Here is a 14692-nt window from a genome sequence, read left to right as displayed (position 1 = left end):
ACTTGAAACATCTTTAGAGCTACATACATTTCCTTGTACTTCAGGTTTAACACGGTGAAACACAGCAAAAAGCTCCACACAGCTGTGTGGCCCGTGACAACAAACCAGAGGAACTGGTGGTGACAACCCCTCCCTGTCTCTGTCCTTTCACAGAAGTCAAAGGCACTTCTGAAAAGTACAAAAAAAGGAATCCTAAACATTTTTCCTCTAAATGACAAAAGATATGCTGATTTATTTCTTAAATGTCCTTTCTGCCTTTATTTCTAAAAGAGATTGTATCTAAGACCCCAGGCAGAATTTGCTCTGAATGTTTATGCTCCTTGGCTTGTTAGGTCTGGCATTCCTGTTTTTAGTTTTGTGGTCTTTCTTTTTTTCTTTTTTTTGAGAGAGAAAGAGAGAGAGAGGTATAGAGACAAAGAAGAGGAGAATCTCAAACAGGTTCCCTGCTCAGCATAGAGCCCAACACGGGGCTCGATCCCACGACGCTGGGATCATGACCATCATCGATCTCACAATCCCAGGATCGTGACTGGAGCTGAAATCAAGAGCTGGACACTCAACTGACTGAGCCACCCCGGTGTTCTAATGAAGTATTTTTGGTGGGGAGAATGAAATCACTGAGTGGCAACAAAAGAAACTGAAAACTAGGAAAAAAGTATAAGCTTTATGAACCTGAAAATGACTTTCAAATGTCTTATTATTATTTTTTAATGTTCATTTATTTTTGAGGCGGGGAGGGGCAGAGAGAGAGAGAGAGAGAGAGAGAGAGAGAGAGAGAGAGAGAATCTCAAGCAGGCTCTGTGCTGAACAGCACCAGTTGGACTCAGGGCTCAGTCCCACGAACCATGAGAGCATAACCTGAGCCGAAATGAAGAGTCAGATGCTTAACTGACTGAGCCACCCAGGCGCCTCTCAAAGGTCTTATTTTTAAGCAGCTGGGCTGTGGAGTAGACACAGCTCTGTACTGCTCTTTGCCTCCTCCCTGTCCTTCCCCATGTTAGAAACTGTTCTACCAGACTGTTGGCCCCAGCATTCCTCACGGAGCAGGCAGAAGAAGTTGCCTGCCTCCCTTTTAAGAGCAGAAACAGTCAGTGGACCCGACACCGAGACCACGACAGCTACAGTATTACACATGACCAGTGGCACAAGAAATTGAATGAAGGTATATAAAATGCTGACCACCTCCACAGTATAGACACAGCCTTGGCGGATTTTTTTATTATTACTATTTTCTTACCAATAACTAAAAAACTCAATTAAAACCTCACCATTTAAGCTCCGCAAGTTCAGTCACAGCCCATTTTTTCATGCTTAACGATTTTCTCATTAAATGCAGTAATTTCTTACAAATTGCACTAATAAAAGTAATTCCTGCTGGGTTCCCTCCCCCCTTTAAATGCTGGCTTTTCATTGATGTGTTAAATTAAAACCCCAGGCACAAGGAGCAGAGTAAATGCAAAGTCTGTATTGTCAAGAATCCATTCCTGCAGACTAGGAGATCTCTCTCATTTTATTTTTGTTTTTATTTGAGCTAACTCTGAGTCCCACTTTATAGCCACAGGAAGACTAACACTGAAGGTCTCTTGGTCTTACTTAGTTCCCTCTGGAAAAAAGGTGTTGGTGTGAGCTAATGAGAAACTAGAAAAGTGGTTCCAGCAAGCCCACTGGTGGTAAACTCCCTTTATGTAAGAGAACATTATGACACATCTTTTTCATTCTGGATGAATAATATTTCTCATCTTAAATAACTTGGGTGTAAGAGCAGGTCTATGTCCAAGTCAGCTGCAAAATTTTTAAGTTTCCTGGTCAAAAGGGAGGGGTTCCATAGCATTCTATGGTCTTTTTATTTTTTATTAACAACATTCAACTTAACCATTAAAGACTCACTGAACATATCCCACGAAACCTGAAGATTGTCAATTAATATTCACAAGTTTACAGGGCATACAGAAGTTTGCTGAAGACCAAAGAATGTCCACTTTTTAGCGTAACTCATTTCACCAATTCCAGAATGGAGCGCACTTAGAGTCCAAAACTGGGACATGATGCTAACATAGGAAAAAAGCTCATGGAAGACCTTTGCATCGACCTTTGCATGAAGTGATGTCTTTGGCTCCTTTATGAAACATATAGGCAATATGCTTGGAAGTGCGTGTTAGGGTGGGGCTAGGAAGTGGAGAAGGCAGAGAAAGAGGGTCTCCACAACTTTCCAAAGTTCTAGAACTCTAAAACTTGGTGATGCTGACTAAAATAAAAGGGATACAGAAGAACTGATAACCTTACCATGTAGACTTGATCCCATTCCAGATGGGCAGTAGGAGGGAGGCAGAATGCAAGATGACGGTGTTTGGTGCCGCAGCAATTTCACAGTATCTGTCTAGCTTCATACCAGAGTGGATGTCATGACCCTAATGCAGGAAATAAGTGGAAGGAACCAAGTAGCCATAGTAACAGTGCAGCCAAGAGGAAACACTCTGGAACAGGAGACCAATCTGGCAATGGGATCCAATTAAAAGTTGGTAATTGAATGGAACTGAAAACCATGTATCAGTTGAAGAGATACAGTGAGTGGTGAGTCAGACTCCTCAGAAAGGAAGAGAAGCAGGCAGTCTGCTTGAATGTGCTTTTGTGGACAATGGAGGGGGATGGCCCACGACGTTTTATGATGCCTCAAGAATTTGAGTCACTCTTAAAAGGACACACCAAGGACCAGAAATTTTAAAACCACGGTATTTCATATGATATATCCTCCTAAAAACTGATAAATGATGATGCCCTGTGTTTATATGCTATCTTTTCTTAAGGGCCACTTAGATCCTTTTTTTTTTTTTTTTCATTTTTCCCCCCTCTTTCTGATTTTGTGAAGAAAGCTGTATAATGTTCCACAGCTGAAAATACACAGATACTATTTTTCTCTACTTCTTTGATGGGGCTAAGATTTATGAATCGGTCCAAAGAACTTTGAGAATTACTTATGCTGTAATTCAAAAACTCAAAATTGTTATTATTCCCAAGCACTGCTTCATTAAAGTCAACAACGGAAACAAAAATATTACTTAGTCAGCAGCACTTAGAGAACATAAAAACAGACGGAGGTTATCTGTTCCACTGACAGTAGACTAACAGCGGCACCTTTGATGATGTGTCATACTGTAATAAAACTACTCCTGGGCACAGGTATCCCAGGATATATTGGCTCTTAAATCAGGAGCATCTCTTAAGAGTGGGATTTGGGGGTGACAAAAAAGAATGGACATTCTTTGCGGAAGGGGTATCATGAGCAAATATACAGAGGCAGGAAAACCAGTATCACAAGCATATTAACAGGAATACTGTTTGGTTTGAGAACAGAGTTTGCAGAGGGGACCTACAGAAGACTGGTCTGGGATGGCAGAGTGGAACCAGGTTGTGGGCAGCCTTGAGATGGGGGACTACTTTTAACGACATGAGGAATGATTAAAAAGGGCTGACACTTAATCAAATCTTGTGCTTTCGTAAGAAGCTAAATCTGGGGGTGCCTGGCTGGCTCAGTCAGTGGAGCGCGTGACTCTTGATCTCAGGGTTTACGTTTGAACTCCACGTCGGATGTAGAGATTACTTAAAAATAAATTAATATAGGATGCTATAACTGTCCAATGGTGAAGTAATGAAAGCCTGAATTATGACAGTGGTAGTTAGGATGGAAAGGAGAGACAGATCCAGAAAATGATTAGAAATTAGAGGAGAATTAGAAATGGGTACAAAGTGGTCAGAAATGCTCATTAACAGTAAACTCAAGAGGCAAAATAACTATCAGAAAAGCCTTATTTCTGGGGAAGTCCTATTAGCACCCACAGCACCAGGATGCACTTAGGTCGCTGCATCACCTGAGATGCCTTGCTTTGGGCTCTCTCCTGTCCGGGCTTTTCTGGCTCAGGTTACGCCAAACTAGTCTATGAATTCTTCCTCAAATCGGTCACCCACCTGCATCTGTACCCACACCGTGCCTTGTGTCCTATTGCCTTGGATGAACTATTTGTGCATCAAAGTGACCCCTTCCACCTGTGCCACACCCCTCCCCCACTCAGGGAACTCATCCAGTCTCATGACTTCAGAGAACATCTCTAGTGACTTCTGCAGATTCAGGTTTACAACCCAGGCCTCTTTTCCGAAGTCCACACTCCACACCTGCATAAGCAACTTAGCATGTATTTCCCCTCTCAGTAAACTGCAATTTCTTCCAGGTGCTCGGGCCAAAAGCCTGGGAGTCATCCTTGACTTGCTTCCTTCTCTCACATCCTATACTTACACCGATTCTACTTTTAGAGCCTATCAGGAATTGAACTTCTTACTCCTTCTCACTCGCAGCACTACAGCAACCTTCCAACTCCTCTGCCTATCTCCACCTTGCCGGTCTCAGCATGGCCCGGGCACTTTTAAAACAAGTCAGTCAGATCCACCTCTACCTAGAACTCCTCAGTGGTTTCCTACCTCACTCAGAGTAAAAACAAAAGGTCTAGGAGGCCCTATGTGACATGTACCCCAGCCACCCCGATCTCATCTCCTATTTCTTCCAGCCACGCTGGCCTCCCTGGTGCTCCTAGATGAAGCCAAACAGGCTCCCACTCCCGGGGAAAATACTGCTGCCTTGGTCTACAAAGTTCTCCCGAGAGACACCTAGCAGGCTCTGTCCTCATCTTTCTCAATTCTCTGTTCGAATGACACCTCAAAAGTGACCCGTCCTTGTTTTCTACATAAAGTCACAAGCCCATCTCACCGCAGCACTCACTATCCCACGATTCCATTTTGATTTTTTTCTATAGTGCTGTCATGAGTTGAATACCATTCTCTGAAAATCCATGTCCTTTCTGAAAGCTCAGAATATGACCTTATTTGGAAACAGGGTCCTTGTAGATGTAATCAAATTAGGATGAGGTCATAAGGATGCGTCCTAATCCAGTATGACTGATGCCCTTATAAGAAGAGGGAAATGTGGACACACACAGGGAGAGAGCTCCCTGTGAAGAGGAGGAGGCAGAGACCGGAGTGGCCCATCTACAAGTCCAGGACCATGAAGGACTGCCAGCTGTCCCCATGAGGTAGGAGAGGGGCATGGAACAGATTCCCCTCAGAGCCCTCAGATGGAACCAACCTTCCCTTCCCAGCACCTCCACTTTGGATATCCAGCCTCCAGAATTATGAGAAAATAAACTTCTGTAGTTTTAAGCCAGCCAGTATGCGGTGCTTTGTCACAGAGCCCTTGGAAAGTAACACAAGTGCTTATCACCACTTGACGTGTATTTGTTTCCAGTCTGTGTTACGCCACAATGATTAGTGCACAGTAGGCCACCGGCCATTTGCTACATGGATGAACAAATGGCCTCAGCCTCACTGGTTTACTCCTCTAAATCCTCTAAAGAATAAAGATGTCTTCTTGTGTTCCTTTTTTTATTTAATTTTTTTTTTAATGTTTATTTACTTATTTTTGAGAGACAGATCGGGAGGGGCAGACAGAGAGGGAGACAGAGAATCCCAAGCAGGCTCCACACTGTCAGCGCAGAGCCCAATGCAGAGCTCCACAAACGGTGAGATTGTGACCTGAGTGGAAATCAAGAGTCGGGTGCTTAACCGACTGAGCCACCCAGGTGCCCCTTCTTGCATTCCTTCAATTTAAACCCACACACCGCATTTTTAGAACCAGTTATCACTAAGAGGAATGGACAGTCTAGAACTTTCTTTATCACCACTCTTCACTTTAATTTTAGAGACAAAAATGACTAAAATAAAGCTCTATGGAGAGGAGAAATACACAAAGAGCAACAGGCTAAGAGAGGCATGCAGGTGCGGGTGGAGAAGAGACCATTTCCCACACTGCCCTGACCATATGCATGCAGGCATCTCTGTTGTTGTCACTTACTATGACTTAACACCATCCCATTTTGCTGTGAGCTCTTTTTTTCTCCTCTTAGATCATGCTGCTTGATCTCACTAGGAATGGCCGGCGGGGCGCCCGCCCGGTGTTCTCCAAAATGTACTATCTATGACTATAACCCCAATTTACCATACCCTAAAATATTAACCATCTTGACTACAACATTAACAGGGATTAGCAGGGTTACTCCTTTGAGGAGAGAGTGGCAAAGTAAGACAGACGTGGGTTTGGAGAGAGACTGGAAGAGAGGGGGGGAAGATGAAGGAGGAGACTTTCTTAACTTTATGTACTACTACATTACGATTTAATTTTTTCCAATTGAGCATGTACTTATTTTTTAATGAGGAGACATCTAGGGAGCAATAAACAATTGGTCCTGTTTCTAGTGGGTCCTAAATGCATAGACATTTTTCATAGATTGGCATTTGCTGATAGTGAAACTCAGAATACTATTTCACAATCTCTTTTTTATTTTTTACAGCATCTTCTTCTTTCTGTTTATATTCATGTACTTAGAAGGTTGTATAATAAAGGGCCTTCAAATTATTTAATTTTACCTACTGTACTCAGGAAAGACTAACCAGATTTGCTGGAGGCAATTCTTCTTTTTAATTTTTATTTTATTTGAGAGAGAGAGAGAGAGCGCGAGCACACACGAGCAGGGAAGAGGGGCAGAGGGAGAAAGAGAGGGAATCTCAAGCAGGCTCTATGCTCAGTGTGGCACCCAACGTGGGGCTCAATCCCATGACCCTGGGATCATAATCTGAGCCAAAATCAAGAGTCAGACACTCAGCTCAGCTGACTGAGCCACCTAAGCCCCCACGCTGCAGGCAAATCTTACCTTTGGTGTGTATATTCAACCCTCCCTATCATCCCATACATTTAAAATTTCAATGTATAAGTCTTGTTGACTTCATTATAGTCCATCTACGAGTTATTAGAAATGGAGATAATGAGGAGATAATCCAACCTCAGTTATTCCATATATTTTATTCTCAATGTATGAAACGAATAAAGAATCAAACAAAATAAACCCATGTTTGAGAAAATGGCACCCAAAAGAAACAAATGACAGGAGGAAATAATGAACCTATAAACCTTCCAAATCTAAAAATGCTGACCTAATACTTACATACTATATATACTTATATACTATAGTACCTCTTGTCACTAAAATGTAAATTGGCTTTCATTACTTAGAACTAATCGTCCCTGTGTTCTAACAAGTTCTTCAATCTACACAATTCTTCCTGTACTAAGTTGGTCATTACTAAAGTAAATGAATTCCTTTCATGAAGCAGAGGGTTATGAAACACAAACATAATCTTGTGGTACCTGTATCTAAGCTTATTTTTTAAAAAAACTCCAATACCTGAAGACCTTTATTTAAAATAGTATTACTTGAATTGACAAGTTTTTTTCACTGGTACTCTGCAGAGATTCGCTTGGGCCTCCAGATTTTTGTTTAGCTAGGTGAGGCAAAAATTATAAAGGTCTCACTAGTCCACAAAATCTCAAGGGAAATAACTTCCAATACTCAGAACATCATGGAGAACCACTAGACAGAAAATCAACAAGGATATAGATTTGAACAAACTATCATCCAAACTGACCTACCTGACATTTACAGAACCCTTGACCTAACAACAACAGAATGTACATTAAAGGGCATACGGAACACGTGTCAGAACAGACTATAGTGTAAGCCACGAAACAAGTCTCAATAAATTTAAAGGGGTTGAAACCATTCAAAATATGTTCTACAATGGAATAGAGAGAAAGACCAACAACAGAAGAAATTTGGGAGTCTCCCAATGTCTGCAAATTGGACACTCTTCTAAATAATCCAAGGGTCTAAGAATAATCACAAAAGAAATTAGAAAGCATGTGAACTGAATGAAAATAAAAACAATACATCACAATTTAAGATGTGCAGCTAAACAACCTGCTGAAGGAAATGCATAGCTTTCAATACCTATGTTAGAGAAGGAATGAGCTTTCAAATCAAAATTCTAAGCTTTTAAGAAACCAGAAAAAGGAGACCAAATTAAATCCAAAGTGAGCAAAAGGAAGGTAATAATAAAGACCATGAAAGAGCAAAAAAAAAAAAAAAAAAAAAAATCAATGAAATAAAAAAATAATGGAAAAAATCAATAAAAGCACAAGTTAGGGTCTTCTATAAAAGATAAGTGAAACGCATAAATCTTTACTTAGACTAACCAAGAAAAAGAGAAGATACAAGATACCAAAATCAAGAATTAAGGAGCAGACATCACTATCAACCCACAGAATTTAAGAGAAAAATAATATGAATAATGTTAGACCAATAAATTAAACAATTTAGATGAAATTGACAAATTCTTATAAGGACACAAATTACTACATCAAACTCAAGCAGAAATGGAAAATCTGATTGAGCCTATAATATGTAAAATAATGCAGTGTTAGAAAGCTTCCCACAAAGAACCCTGGCCTAGGAGGTTTCACTGTCAAATTCTATCAAATACTTAAAAAAGAAGTAAGTACTAATCTTGACAGGGAAGAAAGAATACTTCTCAACTCATTCTATCAGGCCTGTACTTCCCTGATATCAAAGTCAAAGACATCACAAGAAAGGAAAACTATAGAAAAGTATCCCTTATGGGCATATAAATAAAAATCCTAACAAAGTATCAGCGAAATGACTTCAGAAACATACAAAAGAATTATATACCATGATTGATTGGAATTTATCCCTGCAGGTGAGCCTGGTTTAACAACGGAAAATCAATGGGGCACCTGGGTGGCTCAGTTAGTTACACGTCTGACTTTGGCTCAGTTCATGATCTTACAGTTCGTGGGTTTGAGCCCCACATCAGGCTCTGTGCAGACAGCTCGGAAGCTGAGTGAAGCCTGTTTTGGATTCTGTGTCTCCCTCTCTCTTTCTGTCCCTCCCTCACTTGCACTCTGTCTCTCTCTCTCTCTCTTAAAAATAAACATTAAAAAAATTATTTAAAAAAACACTGAAAATCAACTAATATTAATATAGCATATTAAGTAAAGAATCAAACCCATAGAATCATTTCTATATAGAAAATGCATCTGTCAAAAGTCAACATCCATTCATCATAAAAACTCTCAACCAACTAGGAATGAGAAAAGACTTCTTTCTTCAAGTTGATAAAATGAATCAGAAAAATCAGAACATCATACACTAAGAAGACTTAAAGCTTTCCTCTTGACTTTAAGAACAAAGATATTCACTTGCATCATTCTATTTTAACATTGTACTGCATGTTCTAACCAGTAAAATCAAGAAAAAGAAACTTACGGCCTACAAATCAGAAAAGAAGAAATAAAACTGCCGGTATTTGCAGACAACATCATCCTGCATGCAGAAAATCCAGAGTATATAAAAACAACTATTAGAAATTTAATAAGGTTGCAGGATATAAGATCAATAAACAAAATCATTATCTCTTTATACTGGCAACAAACAAGGCAAAAAATAACTAAAAAAAAAAAAATCCATTCACAATTAGCGTTGACAAGAATTAAATACTTGCAAAAATTTAACAAAAGAAGTACAGGACTTGAACACTAAAAACTATAAAACACTATGGAGAGAAAGTAAGACCTAAATAAATGGAAAAATATCCTATGTTCATGGATTTAAAAAAAATCAATATTGCTAAGATGGAAATCCTCCCTTAATTATTCTATATACTCAATGCAATCCCTGTCAACATCCCAGCAGGCTTTTTCCAGAAAATTGAACAGCTGATTCTAAAATTTATATGGAAATGCAAAGGACCTAGATTAGTCAAAACTATTTTACAAAAAAACAAAATTAAAAGACATAGTATTTCAAAACTTACTATAAGGGTAACAATGTATCAATGAAGGACAGACAAGAATTGAGGAGTATAGAAATAAACTCTCACATGTATGGTCAGTTGCTTTTCAACAACGTGCCAAGGCACCTGGATGGGGAAAGAATAGTCTTCCAAATAAATGGTGCTGGGATAATTGGTTACCCTATGAAAATCAATCAATCTAGATACTCACCTCATAACCATTTACAAAAATCAACTCAAAATAGATTATAGACCTAAAGCTTTCAGAAGAAAAATTTTGTGACTTGGCTAGGCAAAGATTTCTTATGTAAGACTGCGAAAGGATAGTTCCTAAAAGAAAAAAAAATGATATATTAGAAAATCGAAATTAAAAATTTTACACTTCGAACAACACCATTAAAAAGATAAACCAGACTGTAGAAAATATTTGCAAGTCACTATCTGATAAACATATACAGAATTCTTTACATCTTGATAAGCTAACTGAATTAAAAAATGGGAAGAGGGGCGCCTGGGTGGCGCAGTCGGTTAAGCGTCCGACTTCAGCCAGGTCACGATCTCGCGGTCCGTGAGTTCGAGCCCCGCGTCAGGCTCTGGGCTGATAGCTCAGAGCCTGGAGCCTGTTTCCGATTCTGTGTCTCCCTCTCTCTCTGTGCCTCCCCCGTTCATGCTCTGTCTCTCTCTGTCCCAAAAATAAATAAACATTGAAAAAAAAAATTAAAAAAAAAAATGGGAAGAGATTTGATAGACATTTCACCAAAGAAAAGGAGATATATGAATGGCCAATGCCCACTTGAAAAAAGGACAGCATCATTAGTGTAGGAACTGAAACTGAAACCACAGAGATATCAACACATTGCCACTAGAATAGCAATAACTGAAAAGACAACACAAGTGTCACCAAAGATGTGGAGAACGTGGAACCCTCCTTCACTGCTGGTGAAGGGTTCAATGGTAAGCTGCTCTGACAGGAGTTTGGCTATTTCTAAAAAGTTAAACACAAACTTCCCAGCAATTCTACTCTTGCTCAAGAAAAATGAAAAACACAAAGACTTGTTTTTCTTTTAAAGTTTACTTATTTATTTTGAGAGAGAAAGTGCACATGTGCAAGTGGGGGTAGGGCAGAGAGAGATGAGACTCCCAAGCAGGCTCCACACCAGAGCCCGACATGGGGTTCAACCTCACCAACCGTGAGATCATGACCTGAGCCAAGATCAACAGTGGGACGCTTAACCGACTGAGCCACCCAGGCACCCTGAAAAAATACAAAGACTTCTATACAAATGTTCATCGCATTATTTATAATAGCTAAAAACTGGAAACTATCTGAATATATCCATCCATTGATGAATGGATAAACATGTGGCATATCCATAAAATGGAATATTATTCAGCAATAAGAAATAAATTGCTGATATATGCTACTACATGAAAAACTTCAAAAACGTTATGCTGGGGTGCCTGGGTGGCTCAGCTGGTTAAGTGTCCGACTTGGGCTCAGGTCATGATCTCATGGTTTGTGGGTTTGAGCCCCACCTCCAGCTCTGTGCTGACAGCTCAGAGCCTAGAGCCTGCTTTGGATTCCGTGTCTCCCTCTCTCTCTGCCCCTCTCCCACTTGTATGTGCTCACTCTCACTCTCTCTCAAAAATAAACATTAAAAAAAAAAAAAAAAGACAAAAAAAACACCCTGTTATGCTAACTAAAAGAAGCCACATGCAAAAGACTGCATATTGAGTGATTCTATTTATGTGAAATTTCCAGAAAAGGTAAATCTTTAGAAATAGAAAGTGGTTACTTGGGGTGGTGGTAGGAGAAAAGAATTGACTACAAATAGTCAGGGGGACCTTTCTGGGAGGAGGGAAAACTTTCTAACTGGTTTGTGGTGATGATCATACAACTCGAAATTTACAAAAAGATCACGGAGTTGCACTCAGAATTAGTACATCTTGTGGTAGAAAATTACACTTCAATACACTATTAAAATAGCGACCAAAAGTAAGTACAATTTAGCTAGGAGATCTGTGGAGATCTACCACAGACAGAGGGGATGCTGACACTAAGTTTCCACAATAGAGTAACTGCTAAAGCTCAGAGAGCAGACTTTATCCTCAGTGCCCCCAAGGAAACACTGCTAGATTCCAAATGCAAGGGAGCTATCGAAAAGATGGTTCTCCTGTGAGAAACGGCTCCTGACTCTAATGGCCCACAGAGGCTATCCTGAGTGTTTCAGCGCTTCTCATTACCTCCGAAAGACACAAAGAGATGAAGTACCAGATTTCAGCAGTTTTATCTGACAAAGGAAATGAAAATGGGCCTGTATTAGTCAGTGCAGGCTGCCATAACAAAATACCAAGGGCTAGGCGGCTTTAACATCAGAAATTTATTTTCTCACGGTTCTTGGGGCTGATGCTAACATGGTCAGGTTCTGGTGAGGGCTCTCTTCCTGGCTTGCAGACATTCACCTTCTCACTGTACTCTCAGATGGCAGAGAGAAAAGACAGGAAGAGAAGAGAGAAGAAAACGCACAAACTGGTGTTTCTTCTTCTAAGGGCACCAATCCCATGATGAGGGCTCCACCCTCATGACTTCATCTGAAACTAGTGGCCTCCCAAAGGCCCTGTACCCAAATCCCAGCACGTTAAAGGTTAGGGCTTTAGCATATAAATTTGGGGAGGCACAGTTCAGGCTACAAGTGGGCCTTTAATCAGAACTATTAACTAAAGATTTTTCTCCGTCATGTCATAAGAAACTGCAAAAAAAAAAAAAAAAAAGGAAGTTCACTTTTCTCCTTTGTCCAAAGGCATCTATGCTGATATTCTCAAGCCCCACTGAAACTGTGCTCCACATCTGAACCAAATCCCCCCCTTCTCTAGCCTAAAAAACAACAAGCACGCCATTTTTAAAAGTTTTATGTAGACGTGCATAACAGACAGGACTAACTGTATCAAATTATACTTGCCACTTCTTTCTGTGTCAGCATATTTTTTGCCTCGGGCTTGCAATTTGAAAGGGGAGGGCCAAAACACTTTTATTGCATTTAAGTGGGACTCCAAGCTGTTTCTAGGCTCCTCTTAACACATTTCAGCTGATTAGTGACTATTTTAACAAAAGCCTAACATCCTTCCCTAAACATCTTAATTGGTTAAGAGCTTCTGTTGTTTGCCACGAGCAGTCACTTTAAGTCATTGATTAAAGCAGTTTGCACATCAGCACAATCTGAAATCAGTTTTCTTCTTCAACCAGCTGGGCTTAGGAAGCAATCTTGAGGACGGCCCAATTCAAGGAGAAGCAAGTGCAATGCCCCGCGTGACGATCATCCACCATGCAAGCGAGAAGCACAGGATTTATAGGAGGTTGAGAGAAAGAACTGAGGTGCCTTGAGTAAGTACTTCAACTGCTCTCTGCCTCACAAATCATTCCCATTAGCATTCACTGCAAGGGTGGACTCCGACGGCAAGCTTTCTCCGAAGCACCCGTCACTAATTCCTCACTAATTCTGCGTCCTCCCAGCAGAGCCTGGCTACCGTGAGGACAGCCCCCGGGGTCAAATGCAGCAGCTTCCTGCGTTAAATGTAGGCCTCAGACCAGACTCTGCTCATCTGCTTGTTCTGACGAGGGCAAAGCGTCTATTTGGGTTCCACATTTCCAGCCAGAGGGAAAAATACCCTTTCCTTATTTGACATAAAAAGGAGAAAAAATGTTCAGCAGGCTTAAGGCATGCACCTTCTGCCTCACAGGACAGAACAAAATGCTGAGAGTAGGGACGCTGTCGTATAGCACACGTAGACCCCCTTTAACGCCCTCAGGAAGAAGTCCCAGTGCTCACCGAGAACACACCCTCAGCAAACAGCCTGTTCTTTTTATGCTACCCACTGGCTCTCTTTCTTAATGGAGAGCCAGGCTACATTTTACAAGAACCATACCCTGTCATTAGACATCTTCTGATCCACAGATGGACAAGAACTTGGAAGAATTTAGAAAGCTGAGGAAGAATGGCTAGAAGCCTTTTAGGGAGAGTTCATGAAAAGCCAAAACACTTTCCAAGTGGTTATGTGTCCACGACGGTCTTTGCTTTGTGTGCCATGTATTTTTTTCTTTTTTCTTTTAGTCTTCAAGATTTTGGTTTTAATTATTTCGCTGATGAATTTTATATTAAATGTAAACTCCGGGGCAGAGCTTTGCTGTCTAATGAAATGTATGCAGCCAATGAAGAAGATTAAGCCGCAAGATCCAGTGTGTTCCACACGTTTGCAACCATCTGTGGAAAGTCAACTACTCTGGGCCTCAGTTGGCCCACAGGAAGATACAGGAGACACTCCCAGGTCACTGATATTATATAATTACCGTGTCAAATACCAACATACCCTTATGGCGAATCCCCTTTCCACTTCCAAATAAATAGATATTTGTTTTCAAGTAAGACTTCTTGTTATCGATAAATGGGACATAAAATAACCCCAGACAGTCTAGTTCTGGGGTTTAACAATTTAAAACTAAACAAGTCACAAGGGAACCCAGTGAGGAACAAGTGTCCTATTGAATAAAAAATATAAAGTACGGACCCCTCTAGAACCCACAATCATGTGTTTTCTCTCCTGAGTAGATGCGTCACTGTTGTTCTGGGAAAGGACTAAGAAAGTATGTCACATTGTTAAAAAAAAAAAAAAAAAAAGAAAGAAAACTTTTATAGGGCTGAAGATGTTTACAATTTTAGTTACTGTTTGTATTTAGTATCCTTCTTTCAAGACATTCAGAGTATCCAACAGAAGTTAATTTCCTTAAATTTACCAGCTCTGTGTAAAACAACAAAAAAAGGCTATATTTTTATCTTCCTATGTTTATCTGGAAAGAGCTATAAGTTACATAATCCATACCCAAGATTACATAAATCAGACCCATTACAACACACACACACACACACACACACACACACACACACACACA

At 40.3% G+C, this 14692-nt stretch overlaps 1 protein-coding gene across 4 annotated transcripts in view; it reads right to left on the bottom strand.

Annotated features, from left to right (window-relative positions):
* Positions 1-14692, bottom strand: part of XRCC5 (X-ray repair cross complementing 5) — a 131732-nt gene that overhangs the window by 60681 nt on the left and 56359 nt on the right. The window contains exon 17 of one of the 4 annotated variants that reach the window (XM_040476181.1): positions 2386-2408. The exons of the other annotated variants lie outside the window; for them this stretch is intronic. Within the exon in view, the coding sequence (XP_040332115.1) occupies positions 2401-2408 (8 nt within the window). The 3' untranslated portion in view covers positions 2386-2400. Of the gene's footprint in view, positions 1-2385; positions 2409-14692 lie in introns of those variants that run through there. 4 annotated transcript variants of the gene reach the window in all.

This window comes from Herpailurus yagouaroundi, unplaced genomic scaffold (assembly GCF_014898765.1).
Source record: "Herpailurus yagouaroundi ecotype Mexico unplaced genomic scaffold, PumYag 140, whole genome shotgun sequence".
Taxonomy (NCBI): domain Eukaryota; kingdom Metazoa; phylum Chordata; class Mammalia; order Carnivora; family Felidae; genus Herpailurus; species Herpailurus yagouaroundi.
The sequence above is the reverse complement of the archived record's forward strand: the minus strand, read 5'-3'. Positions and strand labels throughout refer to the sequence as shown.